The sequence below is a fragment of the Gopherus evgoodei genome, chromosome 6 (assembly GCF_007399415.2).
Source record: "Gopherus evgoodei ecotype Sinaloan lineage chromosome 6, rGopEvg1_v1.p, whole genome shotgun sequence".
Taxonomy (NCBI): Eukaryota; Metazoa; Chordata; order Testudines; family Testudinidae; genus Gopherus; species Gopherus evgoodei.
The window spans coordinates 101,685,856-101,708,029 of record NC_044327.1 but is presented as its reverse complement, the minus strand read 5'-3'; the positions used below and the strand labels follow the sequence as shown (position 1 = coordinate 101,708,029).

The 22,174-nt window shown below is 42.5% G+C and overlaps 1 protein-coding gene across 1 annotated transcript in view; it reads left to right on the top strand.

Moving 5' to 3' along the window:
• The window catches only part of MTREX (Mtr4 exosome RNA helicase), a 99,557-nt gene that overhangs the window by 19,645 nt on the left and 57,738 nt on the right, over positions 1 to 22,174 (top strand). Inside the window, exons 12-15 of the mRNA XM_030567543.1 lie at positions 1,126 to 1,205; positions 3,617 to 3,727; positions 6,972 to 7,073; positions 8,333 to 8,458. Coding sequence (XP_030423403.1) covers positions 1,126 to 1,205; positions 3,617 to 3,727; positions 6,972 to 7,073; positions 8,333 to 8,458 — 419 coding nt within the window. The remainder of the gene's footprint in view (positions 1 to 1,125; positions 1,206 to 3,616; positions 3,728 to 6,971; positions 7,074 to 8,332; positions 8,459 to 22,174) is intronic.

Below are 22,174 nucleotides of genomic sequence, written 5' to 3'. Positions count from 1 at the left end.
TCATATAGCCCAGAGGAACCCCCTCTAGCCTTAGGTTTAAAGTTACAGCAAACAGAGGTAAAATCCTCTCAGCAAAAAGGAACATTTACAAGTTGAGAAAACAAAAATAAAACTAACACGCCTTGCCTGTCTGTTACTTACAAGTTTGAAACATGAGAGACTGGTTCAGAAAGATTTGGAGAGCCTGGATTGATGTCTGGTCCCTGTTAGTCCCAAGAGCGAACAACCCCCAAAACAAAGAGCACAAACAAAAGACTTCCTCCCACCAAGATTTGAAAGTATCTTGTCCCCTTATTGGTCCTTTGGTCAGGTGTCAGCCAGGTTTACTGAGCTTCTTAACCCTTTACAGGTAAAAGAGGCATTAACCCTTAACTATCTGTTTATGACAGGCCACATGCCAAGTTGTTCCCCATCTTGCTTCCCTGTCTTTTGAGTTATGAGTTCGGCATCTGAGTAATTTCTCAGAAGCAGAAAAATGTTTTTTTGTGCTCATGTAACATAACTAAACTGATCTTCCTCAGCTGCTCAGTTCTCCCCTCCCCCCCCAAAAGCCCTCCCACATTTCATCTTAACTTGGGAAAAGAGTAAGATTAATTTAAGATTTTTTGAGAATCTTAGCAATAAGTGTAGAGAGGGAGCTGTAATGGAAGTCATCATAGATTGTGAACTCTTCAGGGCAGGGACCTTGTCTGCTCGTCAACAGAATGTCTTTGCACAGTGCTGGCACAGTGTAATTAATTGTAACATTCACTGTCACGTGCAGCGGGATATTTGTTCTCATAATCCACGTACAACTGTCAGACTATAATTGTAATTAAAAATTCTGCCCTCTACTTGTTTGTAAATAAAGCAAATGTTTTTTTTAATTGGCTTAAGTGTACAGCTGCATAATTATACCCTTTATTTTGGTAACTCATACATGTGTTTCAGTTGTACAAGGCAGGTAGCTTTAGGACGTCACTTTCTTTAATTAGCCGAGTATGTATGCTGACTTCTTAACTTTCAGCATTACTTTTTATAATGTAACCTTTAAAATAGTTAGTTATATTTGACATGGTTAACAATACCAACATGTTGGTATTTGCAGGAAAAAATTTGCTTATGTGTAGATGTTTCCTTTTTTAGATGAAGAAAAAAAGATGGTTGAAGAAGTATTTAATAATGCAATTGACTGTCTGTCTGATGAAGACAAGAAACTTCCTCAGGTGAGTGTGGAGGTTGCTTAAGAATAATTTCAGTTAACATATACTAAAATTCCTACCTGATGTGATACAGTATATTTTAGATAAATATATGATGGATTGTTTTTGAACAGTGTTGTGGAAAATGTCAGCAGCTTGTTTTGATTGAAAGTGAGGGCTAAATTAAAACTTAGAGGGTAAAGTTACTTTACCGCTGTTTTGAACCATAGCTCTACTCAATTTTCTGGGTAACTTTGAATGACTTATTTTTTAATAAAGTGTACATCTCCAAATAGGTGGAAATTTTTTTGTAATTGAAAGTTGCTCAAATCTATTTGATATTGATTCTCTGTTCTTTATCAAATTTTGTCTTGTCATTTTTTGTGAAGTCGAGTTAACAGAGCAGCTGCATACCAATTTATAGGAGAATGGTTGCATCTTTACAATGGAAAAAATATAAATATATAAAAAATTAGAGTTGCAGAATACTAAGAAGGCAACAAATTTGTAACAGTTGCTAAAATTATGGGTTATATTTTTTATTTTGTTTTTTGCTCTATATGCACAACTTTTTCTTGTCCTGTTATTGATTAGCCTTTTGGAGAGTTTCATTGTGATTCAGTGAGAGGTGGAAATTGCCACAGGAGTAGCAGCCCTTGTGCTTTTGACCATACCTGTGTTAGGGAAAACATCTCACCAGTGCTACCGCCGGTGCAGCTTCATTGATGGCAGGAATCTCTCCTAAAAGTCTCTAGCAGAGATGAAACCATTGAGGCAGAACAGGGAGCTTTTAAGTTCTGAAATCATCAGTTTATGGTGTCGCTTCATGAGGCTCTGTTTAAAAAATCTTGGTAGATAACCAGTAAGCATCTCAGAAATTATTTTTCAATCACTTATACTTCTCTCTCTTCCTCAAAACCTAACCAAGATGCTACTCTCCATTAAGGACTATTAGCATGCAAAGTTACAGCTTTCAGAGTGGAGCCATTTTGGAGTTAACTGCATGAGAACAGCGGACAGAAGAACAGGAAAAAAAAATTTTCATTCCTTTTAACTTCTATAATGACTTAATGCAGTTTACTCAGGTCTTAAAAAAGTACTTGTTCTCAGACAAGCCTTGGAAAGTTCAGCCTTTGAGTTTTTGTAAATGTTCAGAGCCATTGAAAATCAGGATTCAGAATGGAAAAAAATTGAAACTATTTTGAAGCCTGGTGTGTTATATATAGTATAGATATACACACACAGATATAGATATGTAAGTTTGTAACGATGGAATCCTATTCATAGTATATGGAATAGGTTGATATTTTGCCTCTTGTGAATAATTAAATCTAATTCTGAAATCTTGCATCAATTTTGACACTGAAACTGAACAAAACAAGTTCTAGTTAACAAAGCTAATCAAGTAAGTATGTGTTTATTTAAAAATAATTTTGGACTTTTAGATTTCATTAGAAGAATTTAAAGTGTTCAGAATTTGAACTATACAGTGTTTGCAAACAAAACATTCTGCTTTTCCCAGAGCAAGATACTTCAAGACTATAAATTTATGATCAAATTGCAGCCAACCAAAACCATTTTTTTAATGTCTGGTTTACCAAAAACGCCCTATGTGGGTAAGAAAAACTCTCAAGTAAACTTACAAATTTAAATATTCACATTTTTAAAATTACTTAAAACATGCTTAGCAGTAAGGAAATGCTGAGTTGTTATGAATATTGAACAAAGCTATGAGAGTTTGAAATGTTGACAAACTGAGGGATGTGATTGGCTGAAATTAATGCAATGATTATGGTCTTCATATTTGTTTTATTTCTGAGTCTTGATATATATGTTCATCAAGTCAACAGTTCTGTTTACCTTCTCCTTTGGAAGCAATAGGTAAAGCGCTGCTTGGTCATAATAGCAAGGTCAGGCTTGCTTCACTGGATACTGTTCATGGCTTTGGAAATATCTGTTTCCACTGACTGGGAGAGGAAATAATCAAAACATCTCGTATGTTCTCATTCTACTTTCATAGATAAATGTATCACTTTCCAGGAAGTGCTCAAGGGTCACAAGAAAGTAGAGCCTCTGTTTCTTTCCAGTGTCACTTCTTATATGCTTTTTCACAGTGCATTTAGAGAATTTTCCTGTTTAACTTTGAATGCTTGAATAGAACTCTAGACGCTACTACAGCTTGTGGATTGGAGATTCCTCTTATATGTGATCTGAGGTGCTAGACCTAGTAGCCAGAACAGACCTCTATGTTTGGTCACTTTTTGTTGGGGGTGAATCTTTAACAAGTCAAAGGTCTGTTTAGCTGTTTGTGCTTAAATTGTCAGATAATATGAAAACTGTAAGAGCACGCTGTTAAATGTTTTACACATAATTGTTATCTTTTTGTTTAAAACTATTTCAAAATAGATGTATTCACTTACCCTCTGTATTCACAGGTTGAGCATGTGCTTCCTCTTTTGAAGCGAGGAATTGGCATTCATCATGGTGGTTTGCTTCCAATTTTAAAGGAAACAATTGAAATTCTTTTTTCTGAAGGATTGATAAAGGTATGTAGTTCATACCTATGTATTTAGGTGCAAGTCTGTGTATTTTTCATGATCATTTTAGCTTTGACTCCCTTGGAAATGTACAGTAGTTCATTGTGGGGCACTAGAACCTCAAAAATATGAACACCAGAGTTATGGACTTACCAGTCTAACCAACACCATGTGAAACCAGAAGTCTTCAATCAGGCAGCAGTGCAAACCAAAAAAAAAAAAAAGAAATACTGTACTGCGTCGGAGCTTCAGTGACTGGGGAGTTGGAGCTGCCACCACTGGGGCTCAAGAGCTTCAGCCCTGCGGCCCAGTTTCCAGCTTCCGCGGGGGGAGAGGGAGATGCCCTGGGGATTGGGGCTTCAGCTCTGCTCCTGGTTTCATCTTGGGGCAGGGATTGGGGCTTCAGCTCCACAGCTCTATTCCCATCTTCAGCGGGGGGTGGGATGGGTTGGGGATCTGAGCTCTCTGATCCCAGTTTCATCGGGGGGGAGGAACGAGTGGGGCTTTAGTTACTACAGGAGTGCTGGTTTCAGCCCCAGAGAAGAGAAGGGCTTGTGAAGCTTCATCTCTAGAGGCCTGTGTCTTCGAACACCCATACAACAGTTTGGGAAAGCTCGAGGTTCTTCTACTAATTTGGATTAACTAACACAATTGGCATTTAATTTCTTCCTCTGAGGCACCACCTTATTTTTAATTATTCATGACTAGATGACTCATTTTCCAGAGAGAACAAATGTATCAGGCTTCAAACTCTGTGCCTTTTTTCCACTTTAGAAACACTTTTTCCAAGCACCAGCTATTCCTTAAGGGAGCTGGGCATGGCAATGGAGGAGGGAGGTCTCCTTAATGAAAGTCAGTATATTTACCAGTATTTTGTTGCTTTAGGTATCTTTTTACTTGGGTGCTTTATAGTTCCAATTGTAAAAGTTCAGTGTGTTTTTTTTTAAATGAAAAAAATAAACAACATGTTAAATATCAGAATTGCAGTACATTATAGAATTTCATCTATATAAATTTTCCCATTTCCTGTCCTTTTCATCTGCAGCCCAAAGTTATAGCAATTCAGGGAATCTTGCTTCAGAAGGACTTTTTAAATTCTCTGTTGTGAGCCTCCATCTGCTACTATACTTTCACAAACTCCAAACACAGAAAATTGCAGCCAGTTGCCAAACCCTCTGTTCTGTTATAAACTGAATAATGGTATGTCTAGACTAGAGTTCTTGCTCCTCTTGTAATTTGAATTGATTGATTGCCAATTAACTCAAATTACCTGAAAGAGAGAAAGTGGGTGAAGAAATACCTTTTATTGGATCAACCTCTGTTGGTGGAAGGAACAAGCTTTCAAGCTTCACAGAGCTCTTCTTTAGATCTGGAAAAGGAAACTAGAGTGTTGAAGCTAAATAAAGGTGGGATAGATTGTTCTTAAAGGAAAACTGCATAACATCTTCAAAAGACAAGCTGGGAACATAACTCTGCTGGACACCTAAGGGTATGTCTACACTACCTGCCGGATCAGCGGATAGCGATTGTTTTATCAGGGATCAATATATCGCATCTCATCTAGACACAATACATCGATCCCCGAACGCGCTCCCATCGACTTTGGAACTCCATTAGGGTGAGTGACAGTAGCAGAGTTGACAGGGGGAGCTGCAGCCATCAATCCCGCGCCATGAGGACGGGAGGTAAGTCGAAATAAGATACATCGACTTCAGCTACGCTATTCCCATAGCTGAAGTTGAGTATCTTACATCGACCCCACCCCCTAGTGTAGACCAGGCCTAAAAAACATTGAGTTAACAGAGACACTGGGTTTATGGCCCATTACAACAACTTGTAACACACCTTGCTTCCTACTAACCCTCCATTGTCCTGCAGCTGCAGAAGTATTGCCCACTTCATTTAAAGTGGTCTCCTACAACATGTTTGAATACCTTATGCTTAACAACCTGTCCCACCTTGTATTTAGCTTACACACTCTAGTTTCCTTCTCTGGACTTGAAGAAGAGGTCTGTGAAGCTTGAAAGCTTGACCCTTTCACCAACAGAAGTTGATCCAATAAAAGATATTTCTTCACACACCTTATTTCTCTCATAACCTAGGACCAACACATCTACAACAACATTGCAAACAAATTATTTAACACCTTTGTATATGCTAATCTATATACTCCACACATATCGTAGGTTTATCCTAGGCAGAGTTCAGCGCTCAGTATTGAGTTTTAGTTTAAATTAAAAGCCTTAAAAATTAACAATAAGTGCTTTCAAGAAATGAAATCAGTTGCTGTTTACTGTGGGGTGGGGAGTTCAAACATTCCCAGCAGGGGACACAACTGTATATCTACATATTATAATTTGTTGTTTTTATGAGAACACTACCTTGAGAGCTGGTACCAGATACTGCTTGTAATTCACTAACACTCTTTATTTTTCATTACTGAAATACCATTGCTGTCGTTGTAGGAGGGGGCAAATAGTGTTTTAAAACTTAAATAATTTTTCATATAATTTTCTTGATCTGCAATAATTTTGGCTAACTGTCTTTGATGTGATAAAGTTCTAAAGATAACGAAAAGTATATTTTTATGAGAAAGGTGGAAACAATAATTGTCAGCGCTTTATTCTTTATAGTCAAATGTTCCCCCCCCCCAGTCCATCTTTTTATGAGCTCCTTCTCTGTATATTTAAATTCTCAGCTTGATCAGGAGATGAAATATAAAGAGAACTTTCTGAGGCATTTAATCTAAACAAAAAACCATGTCATGTGAGCTCAGGTGACAAAATGATCCCAGAATCTGGGCCAAAACTGTAAGGCTTACTATCAAAATAGTTTAGAATGACCACTAACTTCACTGTATTCAGTATTTAATGCAAAACTCACCACTTAGACTTGTTTTCTGTTCATTTTTCACATGCCCACATGAACATATAACTATAAACTAGCTAATATGTTTCTTCTGTTGGGGAAAATGGTGGGGAGAGATTGTTCTTGTTCCAGTTTTTAGTATTTGGGATGTACCTGTGTTTGGTGGGTGGTGTGGGGAAGTATTTTAAGTACCTAGATATTGGCAGCATTTTATCTAAAGTAATGCACAGTTCAGGTAAATAAGTGTTTCCAGTTTCAGGTATGTGTTGTACATTTTAAATCTGATTAAAAAGGGGAAGTCTTAGGTAGCTGCTTCTAATCATTTAAATGTTATAAAGTTACACATTTGTATTTTGTTGTCTAATATTGTTGCCTGTTTATTTAGGCCTTATTTGCAACTGAGACCTTTGCTATGGGAATTAATATGCCAGCCAGGACAGTGCTGTTCACGAGTGCCCGCAAATATGATGGGAAAGATTTCAGATGGGTAAGTGCAATTCAATATGCAGGGATGAATAATTGTGAATTTAGTTGTTTAAATTCATACAGAAGATAGTTCTGAGAAACTAATTTGTTTGAGACACTTTATCCACTTCAGTAAAAATATTTACTTCAAAGCTCTTACTTCATTCATACTCAATATAATTTTTAAATAATGTGCAATTTATATTAAAATGTTCAAATCTATAACTGCCCTCTTTAAAATTCTAGAAAATAAAATTCATTATAGAGTATTCATAAAGACGCACTTTTTAAAATAAAAATAGTAAAAAGGCACCCAAACACAGGCAAGATCTGTATGTCTAAAAAATTTGAAAGATTCTACACAACTTTTTCGCAGTTCTGAAACCATGTTTCCTGTCAGAATCTTTCCCAACTAACCATTGGTTGTTCTCCATTCATATAAAAAACCTGGGTAAGTAGTTTTCTAGTGCCTAATGCGAAACCAAATACTCACTAGGCACTAGGAGACACACTCTACTACAATTTCTGAGTTGATTGAGATGGAAATACAGCACTCGCTATTACCAGTATACAGAGGACACTGGAATTTGTACTTTTTCACTAACCTCTTCCTCCTCCAGCAGTTTCATGATACATTAGCTGCAGCCCCCACAAACAAACAAATAAAGAAACCTCCAGTGATATCTAAGGACTTGCCTATGTGAGGACACTCAAGAAGGTTTTTCCAAATTCACTGAAGGTGTTAAATAAAAGTTGATTAGATAAACTGTATTAAACCAAATTAAGGCCACTTTAATTCTGAATGAGAGCATCCACACAAGAGGTTTAATACAGTTTATCTAATCCACTTTTAGTTCATACCTTTAGTAAATTTGGAAAACTTACCTGAATTTCCCCAGTATAGACAAGCCGTTAGTGCTTCAGGGCTTGTCTACATGGCCCCGCAGTGTGGACTGCAGGAAGGGTCAATTGCAGTATGCACTAACATTTTGAGCTGCATTTATAGCACGCCACTTTACTGCACCCGGCAGCTCACAACCTCCTAAGTTCTCCCCTGGGAGTCTGCACTGTGGAGCTGTGTAGACAAAACCCTTAGTCATGGACTTGTGGCTTTGTGAATAGTATGGTTACTTTAACTCCATGAAAAGGTCATATCTGTTATACCACCCTTTTTGTGTTTTTTAATGCGGTTCTCAGTCACTGTAACATGCAACTGGATCAATGTGCTGCTGTTGCTTAAGTTACAGCAATAGTTAGAGGGTTTTTCTGTTATAATTCTAGATCTCCTCAGGTGAATATATTCAGATGTCTGGTCGTGCAGGACGTCGAGGTATGGATGACAGAGGAATAGTAATTCTTATGGTGGATGAGAAGATGAGCCCAACAGTTGGCAAACAGCTTCTAAAGGTATTCTGAGACTATGATTATTTAAATACAATGAATGTGAAAGATGAATGGAATTAAATCTGATGCATCTGAAAAGTTTCTTTGTATGAAATTCTCACTTTAACTCTTCAAATGCACTGGTGGCACAAAGGAACCCTGGAGGACCTAATCCCAGATAGCGAACACAAGAAGTGATTGGCTTATGAGGGAAGCATTTTGTGAGACTGCACTTGGGAGTATGACAGGAATAAGTTTTTAATATTGCAGAAGTCGCATTTGACTGAAACATGATTCATTTTAATATTTGTTTCCCTGGGGGATTCTGTGCCAAAAAATTAAAAATCCTGCGCTAAAAAATTAAAAATTCTGCAAATTGTATTTGTCAAAATAATGCAGTATATGCACACCATTCAAGTGTTATAATCCTGGATTTTCATTTAAATTACATCACAGAAGACCAAACAGGAGAAGGCGGAGGGAGAGAGGGAAGGTAGAACATTTTGAAGTGCTCAGACTTTCATACATGAAACTCATACAGTTTTGCTAATCGTTGGCCTCGACTTAGCTGGATACTTTGGGAAGTGCATGGTTCTGATTGTCCTGACATTTTCCATTGACTGCTTGGTAAATGTTTTGTTTGCCCTCAAAAGTTGTCTTCTTTTTTTTAAAAATGGGTAAATAAAAATCTAATCCCATCGTGCCACTTTGGTACAAGAAAAAAGTGAGAAAGTGCATATGTTCCTGTGGGAATTGACTGAGAATGGGAACAGTTAACTGACAATAGAATAATTAACAATATTACTATGCAGACAGGTTGCCAAATTTTTGCCTCGGAGAATGAGATCAATTAATCATCAACAGCAACACAAAATGTGATTTTTTTTTTTAAACAAAAGCTATTTTCTTTAACTTAAAAACAAACAATTTTCAGTAACATGATACTAATTAATTAATTGTTTTTTCAGTTCTCAAGAAGTTACATTTTTACTAGGTAGGCAGGCTGCTGGACTTCTGCCTCGGGAACAGAGCTTTCCTCCAGCATAACAGAAAGACCTAACCTCTTCCATGCCCCTCCAGCCGCAATATCAAGAGAGAGGGACTGAGGGCTTGTCTACACTGAAAATTTAGAGTGCTGCAACTTTCTCGCTCAGGGCTGTGAAAAAACACCCCTCCTGAGCATAGCAAGTTTCAGCACTGTAAAGCGCCAGTGTAGACAGTGCCTCAGCACTGGGAGCTATGCTGCTTCTTTGAGTGATTGCTCATATCAATTCCAGTTATGTGTGCATGTGCCACGTGCACGTTCGTCGGAAGACTTTTACCCTAGCAACACTCGGTGGGTCGGCTGGGCGCCCACTGGAGTGGCGCCGCTATGGCACCAGATATATACCCCAGCTGACCCAGCCACCCCTCAGTTCCTTCTTACCACCTGTGTCGGTCGTTGGAACAGTGGAGCGCGGCTTAGCTGACCTCCACTTCCCTAGCTACTCGTAGTTTCTTGTTCGTTAGGGTTTGGGGATTACCCCTTCCCCACACCCAGTGCCGGGGCCCATGCCCGGCTCACCGGGTTTCAAACCGTGCTCGGCCTGCCACAAGCCAATGTCGACAGGAGATCTGCACGACTTGTGTTTGAATTGCCTCAGGGAATCACACTTGACAGCTACGTGCCCCATTTGCAAGGCTTTCAAGCCACGAACAAAAAAGGAGCGGGACATCAGGCTTAAACAGCTCCTCATGGAAGCAGCTCTCACCCCTCCACCCTCGGCCTGAGCGCTGGTCAGTCGGTAAGCAGAAGCGCCTCCTCAGCACCGGACCGCACCGGTACGGCCAAAACCTCTTGGCACCGGATGTCACCGGCACCGAAGTCGGCTCCAAGACGCTCCCTCTCCCCGAGGTTGAGGAAGGCCAAGACTCCTGCTGCTTTGGCACCGACTGCACCGCAGCCAGAAAGTGCACCTAAGTCGGATCGCCCGGCGCTGACACCCGCCGTGGCACCAACTAAGTCGGCACCGTCGATTCCGGTCCGGCGCCTGTTAGCTCCCCGGTGCGTGCCGCGGTAGAGCTCACCATACCGTCCTAGCCGGAGACGTTCGCAGCGGCGAGGGACCTGATCGCCTTGACAGACTCGGCACTGCGTCTATCCCTGGCACCACCGGTGCGGGTATTTCAATCCATAGGCAAACTGACCTTGATTAGACCACCCTCTGTTGGCACAGCAGACTGGCACCGCTCACAATCGCGGTCCCGCAGATGCACCAGGTCCAGACAGCGCTCCTGCTCTCAACGCCGCTCGCAGTCCTGGCACCGTTCTGCTACATGGTACCGGTCAGACTCGCGGCGCCGGTCGATATCCCGTTCGCCGGCTCGCTACTCACGGCACCGCTCCAGATCTCGGCACCGCTCCAGGCACTGTGCCTCCCGAAGCCGTTCACGACGTAGGGATTCGAGATCTCAGTCGACCTCCTGGCACCGATCTGGTTGCAGGTCCCGATCTCACTCCCAGTACCGATATGCTTCCCGGCACCAGTCCTGTCATAAACAGATAGCTAAGGGTTAATTTTTTGGGTGGTGGCAGCAAGTACCAGGTCCAAGCTGGTAGCTAAGCTTGGAGGTTTTCATGCTAACCCCCATATTTTGGACGCTAAGGTCCAAATCTGGGACTAAGGTTATGACAGGTCCCCAATACGTACTGGAGCAAGGTCCATTGGAACATCTTCCCAAGGCTTCTCCACTCCTCCATGGCCATCCAGACGCAGTTTGGTATCGTCCCACATGGACAGCTACTATGCCCAAGACCGCGAGTCGGATGTGCCCACCGGAGTTTTCCAAGAAGCCCAGTCTCAGGACCCAGGACCTCATCAGTGGTCCTTTTGGACATCTTGGGCGTACCACCAGGCCCAAGGTGCTCCGTTAGTTCTGGCTCACTCTGCTTCATCAGAGCACCAGAGGCCACAGTTAGCTGTCCTCCTCCACCTGGGATGGAGGAAGCGCTAGTCCACCTGCCTGTTTCCCCAGTACCACTGGAGCAGGAACTGGGGCAAGAGCAAGAGGCTATACAAGACCCACTCGTCCCCGGCATCTCCTCCTCTTCGTCTCCAGATGAGGCAGTGGCAGGGACTTCCTCCTCGGGGCCGCCTCCAATAGACCTAAGAGCCCATCAGGACCTCCTCAGGAGGATAGCGCTCAACATGAGCCTCCAGGTGGAGGAGGTCCTGGAGGTCGAGGACCCTGTAGTGAGCATCCTGTCGGCGGATACCACCACTGGAGTGGCTTTTCCCTTCATCAGGACCATTCAAGCCAATGCCGACACCTTATGGCACTCCCCAGCCTCCATCCTCCCTACTGCAAGGGGGGTCGAGCATAAATACATGGTACCCTCTCGGGGGTACGAGTATCTGTATGTCCACCCTGCTCGCTAGTTGTCCAATTGGTCAACGAGAGGGAGCGCCATGGCCAACAGGCGCCAGCCCCAAAGTCAAAGGAGGCTAGACGAATGGACCTACTTGGCCGCAAGGTGTATTCGGCAGGCACCTTTCAGCTCCGGGTGGCAAATCAGCAGGTCCTGCTGAGCCGATATAACTACAACACCTGGGCAGAGGTGAGTAGATTCACAGAGCTACTCCCCCCGGACTCCCGCCAGGAATTCGCTGCTTTCCTGGAGGAAGGGAGAAAGGTGGCCAGAACCTCCCTCCAGGCTTCACTACATGCGGCCGACTCGGCAGCCAGAACTCTGGCCTCCGGTATCACCATGAGACGCCTCTCATGGCTACAAGTTGCCAACCTCCCGCCGAAATTACAATATACCATCCAGGACTTGCCCTTTGATGGTAAGGGTCTGTTCTCGGAGAAAACTGACCCCAGGCTACAAAGCCTGAAAGACAATAGAGTCATCATGCGTTCTTTGGGCATGCATACACCTGTGACCCAACGCAGACCTTTCCGTCACCAGACTCACCGCCTGTACTTTGTGCCCAGACACAGGCAAGACTTTAGCAGACGGAGCGGGCGGGGTGGGCATAGAGGCCAGTCAGGACCCCAAGGGGCCCAAAACCATGGTCCCTCGAAACCACCAGCGGGACCAAAGTCTGCCTTTTGAAGGTATGCCCGAGGACGGAGTAACAGTTTCAGGACAGGATCCTTTTCCTCCCTTCTCCAACCGCCTCTCCTACTTCCTCCTGGTGTGGTCCCAATTGACCTCAGACCTCTGGGTCCTACGCACGGTGAAACAAGGATACCACCTCCAATTTGTTTCAACCCCGCCTTCTCATCCTCCAACCCAGTCCCTCTTCAGGGACCCCTCTCACGAGCAATTCCTCCTACAAGAGGTGCAGACGCTCCTCGCCATAGGAGCGATAGAGGAGTTACCAAAGGACGAAGATGGCAGTGGGTTTTACTCCCATTGCTTTCTGATCCCCAAGTCGAAAGGAGGCCTCAGGCCTATCCTAGACCTGTGAGGCCTCAACAAATTCATGATAAAGTTGAAGTTCCGCATGGTCTCCCTGGGGACCATTATCCCATCCTTGGATCCTGGAGACTGGTATGCTGCCCTCGATATGAAGGACGCATACTTTCATGTTGCCATTTTTCCTCTGCACAGGAGGTATCTTCACTTTGTAGCCAACTGTCAGCATTTCCAATTTACGGTCCTTCCCTTTGGCCTCTCCACGGCCCCAAGGGTGTTTACTAAGTGTATGGCCGTAGTCGCCGCGCACCTCCGCCGACGTCGGATACACGTATTCCTGTATCTGGACGATTGGCTCATCAGAGGGACCTCCGAGACACAAGTCACGCAGCGTGTAGGCATTGTCAGGGACCTATTCACACGCTTAGGCCTGATACTCAATACGGAGAAATCCACACTGGTCCCCACGCAAAGGCTAGACTTCATAGGAGCTACCCTGGACTCCATTCTAGCCAAGGTCTACCTCCCTCAGCCGCGGTTCGAGGCAATGGCAACAATCATCCGAGGTCTGCAGAACTTCCCGACGACCTCAGCCCGCACCTTTCTCGGTCTCCTAGGTCACATGGCTACCTGCACATATGTGACCAAATATGCCAGGCTCCGCCTTCGACCTCTCCAAAGTGGCTCAGTTCGGTATACCGTCCGGGCAGGGACCCAATAGACATAATAGTCACCATTCCCTACACTCCCTCAACTGGTGGCTAACCCCCTCCCTGGTTTGTGCAGGGTTACCGTTCCATCTGCCCCAACCCTCACTGTCCCTGATGACAGACACGTCATCTCTTGGATGGGGGCCTCACCTCGGACACCTTCGTACTCAGGGCCTATGGTCATCGCAGGAACTAGCCCTTCACATAAATGTCCAAGAGCTGAGAGCGGTCCGTCTGGCGTGCCAGACATTCCAGCAACATCTACATGGCCGTTGTGTCTCAGTGTTTACAGACAACACAACGGCCATGTATTACATAAACAAACAGGGACGGACTCGATCTTCCCCCCTCTGTCAGGAGACCATCCGACTCTGGGACTTCTGCATAGCCCACTCGATAGACCTGGTAGTGTCCTTTCTCCCAGGAATTCGGAACACTCTGGCGGATCAGCTGAGAAGATCCTTCCTGTGTCACGAATGGTCGATTAAGACCAGACGTTATTCACTTGGTCTTCCAGAAGTGAGGTTTTCCCCAGATAGACCTATTCGCCTCCCACACGAACAGGAAATGCCAAACGTTTTGCTCCTTCCAGGGTCTTTCACTGGGATCGATCTCGGACGCATTTCTCAAATCGTGGAAGCACCGACTGCTCTATGCCTTCCCACCGTTACCACTGGTTCACAAGGTCCTGATAAAACTCCGCAGGGACAGAGCGCACCTAATCATGATCGTGCCAGCGTGGCCCAGACCGCACTGGTACACCACACTGCTCAACCTGTCCATAGCCAGCTCAATTACCCTGCCTCTCCACCCAGACCTCATAACGCAGGACCACGGCAATCTCCACCACCCGGACCTGCAGACCCTTCACCTCACGGCGTGGCTACTGCATGGCTAAACAGGTCGGAGTTACACTGCTCCGCTCCAGTACAACATATACTCCTGAGTAGCAGAAAGCCTTCCACTTGGTCAACATATCTGGCCAAGTGGAAAAGTTTCTCCTACTGGTGTGAAACGCAGAATGCTACTCCTTCTTTGGTTCCGATCCCCACTATCTTTGGACTACCTCTGGTCCCTTAAGCAGCAGGGCCTGGCGGTATCTTCTTTGAGGGTGCACTTAGCGGCCATCTCCACATTCCATCCAGGAGAGAGTGGCCACTCCATATTTTCTCACCCTTTAGTTACTAGATTTCTGAAGGGCCTGGAGTGCCTCTACCCCCAAGTACGCCACCCTGCCCCTAGCTGGGACCTCAACCTAGTCCTAAGCAGGCTTATGCTTTCGCCATTCAAGCCGTTGGCAACTTGCGCTCTGCTATACCTGTCCTGGAAGACAGTTTTCCTAGTAGCCATTACATCGGCCAGACAAGTCTCCGAGCTTTGAGCGCTTACGGTGGACCTACCATATACTGTCTTTCACAAGGACGAGGTACAGTTGCGACCACATCCAGCGTTCCTCCCTACAGTGGTGTCGGCCTTCCATACCAATCAGGACATCTTCCTTCCGGTCTTCTTCCCGAAGCCTCATTCATCCCGACGGGAACAGCAGTTACATTCCTTAGATGTCTGTAGGGCGCTCGCTTTTTATATCGATTGGACAAAGCCCTTCCGTAAATCCTCCCAACTCTTTGTTGCAGTGGCTGACCTGATGAAAGGCCTACCTCTCTCCTCCCAGAGGATCTCCTCTTAGGTGACGGCGTGCATCCGCACGTGCTATGACTTGGCTCATGTTCCCTCGGGCCATCTCACTGCACATTCTACCAGAGCTCAGGTTTCATCAGCCGCTTTTCTGGCCCATGTACCAATCCAGGAAATATGTTGCGCAGCTACCTGGTCCTCGGTCCACACCTTTGCTTCACACTATGCTCTGGTCCAACAATCTAGAGATGATGCAGCCTTTGGCTCAGCCGTTCTGCTCTCTGCCACATCTCACTCCGACCCCGCCGCCAAGTAAGGCTTGGGAATCGCCTAACTGGAATGGATCTGAGCAATCACTCGAAGAAGAAAAGACGGTTACTCACCTTTGTAACTGTTCTTCTTCGAGATGTGTTGCTCATATCCATTCCAAACCCACCCTCCTTCCCCACTGTCAAAGTAGCCAGCAGAAGGAACTGAGAGGTGGCTGGGTCGGCTGGGATATATATCCGGTGCCATAGTGGCGCCACTCCAGGGGGCGCCCAGCTGACCCACCGAGTGTTGCTAGGGTAAAAGTCTTCCTACGAACGTGCACGCGGCGCACGCACACCTAAGTGGAATGGATATGAGCAACACATCTCGAAGAACAACAGTTACAAAGGTGAGTAACCGTCTTTTTTTTTTTTTTTAAGAGTGCAGGGAGAGCTCTCTCCCAGCGCTGCACCATGAGCACACAAGCCATGTTAAAGTGCTGCCGCAAGCAGCGCTTTAGTGTTGCCAGTGTAGACTAGCTCAGAGTCTCTCTCACTTGTTGGTCAGCCACATGCCCTGACGGCGATCAATATCTCCCCCGCAGGCAGGCACACAAACCCTCTTTCCCCCACAGTGATTTGCGTCTCTGAAGCTGCTCCAGGCATACCGGAACAGACATATTGCCTGGGCTGCTAGGGAAGAGATCCTTGTCCCCCCGCAGATTTCTGTTGTGTTTTTCTGCACAGAAGGCACAAAAACATGTGGGCCATATGAATTCTGTGCTCCCACATGGGCGCAGAATTCTGTCGGGAGTAAATACTGTGTAAAATATTTTTCTTGCTGTTTTTTTGAAAACAAGCCATAAACTTTGAATGACTTTTTTTCAAAAACAGTCCAAATCTTTGAGCATGTTCTTATGATAAACATTTGTGAGGTTTATTTCTTAAACTCAGTAGCAGGAGAATGAGTCAGTTGTAATATAGTTAGTTATTTATCCAGAGCATGTTTGTTTGACCAGTGAATAGTTGTCAAATTGATCAACAAACACAGTTTAATAAAACTAAATGTGGACAGTGTAGTTGGAGAACTTCTAAGTAGTATAAATTAAATAACAATCATGTATTTATATATTGTGTCTCATCCCAAAAAATTCCAGAATGTTTTATAAACTCAAACTGTTGTACCAGCTGCATAGAAATTGCTTCATCCACCATAGAAATACAGCCATTACTGGGGTGAATTACAGCAGTTATTTAATAGAGAAATGCAGCGATAATTTAAGTAGGAACTGAAAAATGTTTCTTCTAGATTAAATGGCAGTTGAAGGCAGGGTGGAATTACCATAGCTGAAATTTAGCTAAGGCACCAGTTTTATCAAGTATTCTCACAAAGAGCATTGTGGTATTTATTGAACTCAAGCAATCAGGACTTCTGTTTTTTGTCTCATGAAAGTTGAAAATCCTAGCATAATTATAGGAGGAAAATGACTAATTTTGTAATAAAAATGTGTTTATGTAAGTATACTAGAAAGACTCAGACTTAAGTGGATCAGTGTTTAGCATCTACTTACTTATTCGTGGGAAAAATTACATGGATTGAAAAATTGAAAGAAAACATCCTTATTTATTTTAAAATCTAGCCAGATAAAATATCCAGTATTTTGCTTTCTTTGTTGTTTGTGTATGGAATGTTCAGAGCTGTAATGCCAAGCTGTAGGCGGTATACCATTGGCTGCATCTGGCTCCCTGGCAGAATCTTCAGTGATTCAATTGGCAGCTCAGGGCTTGTTCATCCTGCAAGCAGCTGAGAAATCTGTCTAGTCTTCTTTTGTTTAATTTTATTTTAATTCACATATTATTACTCTAGCAAAATGCCCAGGACAGAAGCCTTGCACAATCACACATTTTTCTCTATCCCTCTACCCACCACCCACAAAGTTCTCTTATGGTATCTCTGTGCACTTAATTGAAGGGGCCCAATTTATTCTTCCTACATAACCTGAGGCAATGTTCACAAACCACTTTATGGATCACTACAAATGATATAGATCAGTGATTTGAGAAGGAGCAATTAGACTTAAAACTTTTTTTTCTTGTGTATATATAGAGCAGGGGTCGGCAGCCTTTCAGAAATGCTGTGCCGAGTCTTCACTTATTCACTCTAATTTAAGGTTTTGCGTCCCGGTAATAAATTTTAATGTTTTTAGATGGTCTCTTTCTCTAAGTCTATAATACGTAACTAAACTATTGTTGTATGTAAAGTAAATAAGGTTTTTAAAATGTTTAAGAAGCTTCATTTAAAATTAAATTAAAATTAGTACCCCCTGGACCCGTGGCCAGGACCCAAGCAGTGTGAGTGCCACTGAAAATCAGCTGGTGTGCTGCCTTCGGCACACGTGCCGTAGGTTGCCTACCCCTGATCTAGAGAAACATGAGAACATAAGCACTTTATTTTCTGAGTTGATCATTGGCTTTAAATTAAAAAATTGGCAGTAATTAGTTTAGATGGGAGTTGATGCGGATATATAAAATGAGTGATACAGAAAAGGTAATTGAGATACTCCTGTTTATTCTTTTCAATAATGGAAGGAACAAACAGACATTCAATTGAATTGAATGGCAGCAAATTTAAAACTGATAAAAGGAAATACTTTTTCTTTACATAAAGCATATCTGCAGAACAGATGGATACAAAATGTCATTGGGGCCAAGAGGTTACTAACGGAAGAAGTATTATTTTTAATATAATGGGGTGGATACTGAGATTATCTATAGTTACATTAGCTACGAAAAAATATGTCTGTATGCCCCTGAATCATGAAGGTTCGAACAAACTAGGGTTAGGAAAAAATCTTCCCTTATGGCCAGGTTATTCCTTAATTTCTCCCTATGGGTTTTCTTGTTCCTTCCTCTGAAGAATGTGGTATGAGTCATTGTCAGAGATACAAAACTGACTAGCTGGACCACTGGTCTGATCCCATATGGCACTTCTTATGTTCATAAGCATGTTTCCTCACATATACGATTTTAAATTGGACTAAATTGTAAACAACAACAACTTGTAAATGTGCTCTCACAAATTAGAGCAGGATATGGATTCTGGTTTTTAATTTGATAACCCTCCTGGGCAAGTATGATTAACTATCCAGGGTACTAAGTAAATCCGGGAGACTCCTAAGTGGTGATTGGTTGTTATTTTGGTTACTTCCTTCTTAAAATATTTGGTCTGGGCTTTAAAATAATTTGATTTTATTGTGACATCTCTGCAGTATTTGTAGCAACATAAAGGGAAAACTCCAAAAATAAATGGATTTCCTAATTTTGGGGCTTGGGGGTTCATGTAATTATACTGGGGTTTCTCCTGTTCTTTGCTTCCAGTATAGTATTTCCCAATATCTATTCTATCTAACGGCTCAGGAATTTGTACTGCAGTCTTTGCTATCTGGTAAGGATTAAAACCTGGGATTATAGCTCCAGTACAAATTCTTTTGAAAACACAAAACAGATGGTGTTGTCTGAAGTGGGGCGTTAGTGCGCCTCCTTACTGTACACGGCTGCTACTGAAGGCGAGGACAATATTGTTCTTTCCATTCCCTTAATCAGTGACAGTGGGGTATAGCCAGTTCTCGGATGGTATGTGGTAATTGTTTAACAGCATACAGCAGTGCTATGTGGCAGTGTAGTCCAGGAAGGGAAAGATGTTATTTGTTTGGAATTTGTAGTGAATTTTCTGAGGCAAAATGTAATTATCTGAATTGGACTTTGGATAGAACATTATGGCTGACATCTTTACTCTGATGAAAATGTTGTGGAGTCTTCCATGTCCTTGGTTTTCCATCCCATCTAAAACAGTACACTTCTATTTTTTTTATTTTTTTTCTAATATTTTAAGGGTGTTTACAGAGGAATAGCATTTGTACTTCATTTCTCCTTACTCCTGATTTTGAGTGATAAATATGAATTATCTGTGTTTGATCTCACTGCTTGTGATGCAACCATATGCGAGACCAAGAGATTTCAAGTGAGGCATAAGCTGCCAGAGCAGAACCATTCCAACTGCACACTGTCCATTTATAAACATCTGCTGAGCACACCAACTTAATTGTAGCCTTGAAGTCTGGTTTGACATGTAGCGCATTTAACTATAAACCACTTTTGATGGCACGATTTGTAAAATGTATCATACCCTAATTTGCTAGAGAACTTGACCTGCCAGTCAGAGGCTGACATGAATTACATAGTGACAGGGCCACTGGGGTGGTTAAGGGGTAACATTTCCACTGCTTTGGGTGTTGCTCAACGATTTGCCCAAGCTGGAGTGACAAGGACGCAGTTCTTGGTAAAATAACAAATGTTTACTCTTCAAAAATTTTGATTTTGTAATTTTTCTTGTATTTTTATTGTGATGAAATACTACTAAGCTTATTTTCAGTACTGTTTTGAGCTTATGTCCATTATGCTCATTAGATAGGGGGGGATGTAATAGACCCCAATTCAGGAAGCTGCATAAGTACATTTAAGTATCTGAGTAGTCCCACTGATTTCAGTGGCACTGCTCAATTGCCTAAAGTAGTTAGGCACATGTTTACATACCTTTCTAAATCAAGGCCTTAATTTTAAATTTACCATATTTACTTGTTTTTACTGCCAAAGCTACAACAAATTTGAGTTTGAAATTCTGTTGCTAGGGTCTTTTGTTTTGCTCGTTGTTTGTCACAAAACAAGTTTTTTGTTTTTGTTTTTTTAAGCAATTATTAAACACAACAAATAAGGGGGGAATTATTGCCTCATAGTTTTTTTGTTAAATGGCATTCTTGTCTATGAAGAAAGGCAGTTAAATAAAATATTTTAGTTCTCAGGGTTATTTTTAATTGAAGTTCAATTTTTATTTTTTTTTAAAGACAAAGCAAGACAAATGCCTATGCAGTGGGGAATAGGAAGACAACCAAAAGCTAGTGATGCAGCTTCTGTGTCTGGTGCTTGCACTCAAGTTGCTAGACGACGGCATATAGCACATTAGGTGGAATTTGGATGATTAACTGTTTTGTTGCTGCTCTAATTAAACCTGTTGTTCTGAGCTATGTGCCTCAGAAGAACTAAATGGCCAAAATGTTGGCAAATCTGTCCAATCATAATTTTATAATCAAAATTAGTTTCTGATGGGGAGTGTGCATAAAAAAGAGAGAGAGACTTCTGTTCATTTTAAGAAGATTCTAGTCTGTTGATCATAACTTAACCTCAATCACTGGGGTTTTGTTTTATTCTAATGAACTCAGTTTTCACATTTTTTTTAAACTCCTGTTTTGTGGATTTTGATATGTTTGTACATTAAACTTACTTTTTTGCCATGTTTTACTCACTGAGGACAATTTAAAGGTTAAACATAAGAGCTTTAACATCTTCCATAGGAATGTACAAATTGATTTACCATACTGGACCATTTGTCCTTCTAGTCTAGTATCCTGACTGTGGCTGGTACTGGGATGCTTCAGAAGAAGGAGTAAGAAGCCTTGAACTTGCCCATATGGAAATTCTTTTATTACTCTCACCGACCCCTCTCTCTCCCCCTTAGAGGTTTGCTTTAGGGTTTTTGTTTTTAGTGACCCTGGAGGGTTTTTTGTTGTGTTCTTTGGGGTAGGGTGACCCAGAGTCCCGATTTTTGGGTTTTTTTCTTACATAGGTTCCTATTACCCCCCATCCCCATCCCGATTTTTCACAGTTGCTGTCTGGTCACCCTACTTTGGGGATGGAGGTGGGAGGAAAGGGATTGTAATCCTTTCTAATGCAATTCAGGGTGTCCCTGTTACCTGTATAAAAGAACAATTCTTTTTGAATTCACCTAAGATCTTGTTCTTAGTGTTATGACAGAATATAACTGATGTGTAGGAAAACTGCCTGCTGGATTTCATAACTCGCATTATTTTGGTGATTTCTACCCTTCAGATAATTCATTATGGTTAGTGGCTTTAGTTCATGTTTTTATAGGGGTCATTCACCATTTTTCATAAGATGAAAGTATTTTTCTCCTCCATCGTGTACAAATTAGTAACCCAGAATGATGACTCTGCACACAGTGAAACATGCATCATACTTAGAACATAGGAATGACCACACTGGGTCAAACTAATGGTCTGTCTAGCCCAGTATCCCATCTTCCAACAGTGTCCAGTGCCAAATGCTTAAAAGGGAATGAACAGAACAGGGCAATTATCAAGCGATCCATCCCCTGTCATCCAGTTCCAGCATCTGGCAGTCAGAGGCTTAGGGACACCCAGAACATGGGGTCGCACACTTGTGTCCCCTCATTATGAAAATGACAAATAGTCTTAAACTTCCTGAAAGTGTTCTGTCTTATAGTGATGTTGCTCTCTTTACTTTTGGAAGCTAACTTATCTAGCTTATGTCTAGAAACTGAGAAGTCAAATAAAATCAACAGTGTGAAGTAGTGGCAGCCTAGCATGTTAATTAAGGGCTAAAACACATTCTATTAAGTATTTGGCACATCTTTGTGCGTGTAAGTGTATTTAGGACTTGTCAACACTGGCACTTTACAGCGCTGTAACTTCCTCGCTCAGAGGTGTGAAAAAACACCCCCCTGAGCGCTGCAAGTTTCAGCCCTGTAAAGTGCCAGCGTAGACAGTGCACCAGCATTGGGCACCACACTCCCAGTGCCGGTAGCTATTCTACTCCTGGAGGAGATTTTTTTTTTTTTTTTAAATAGTACTAGGAGAGCTCTCTCCCAGCA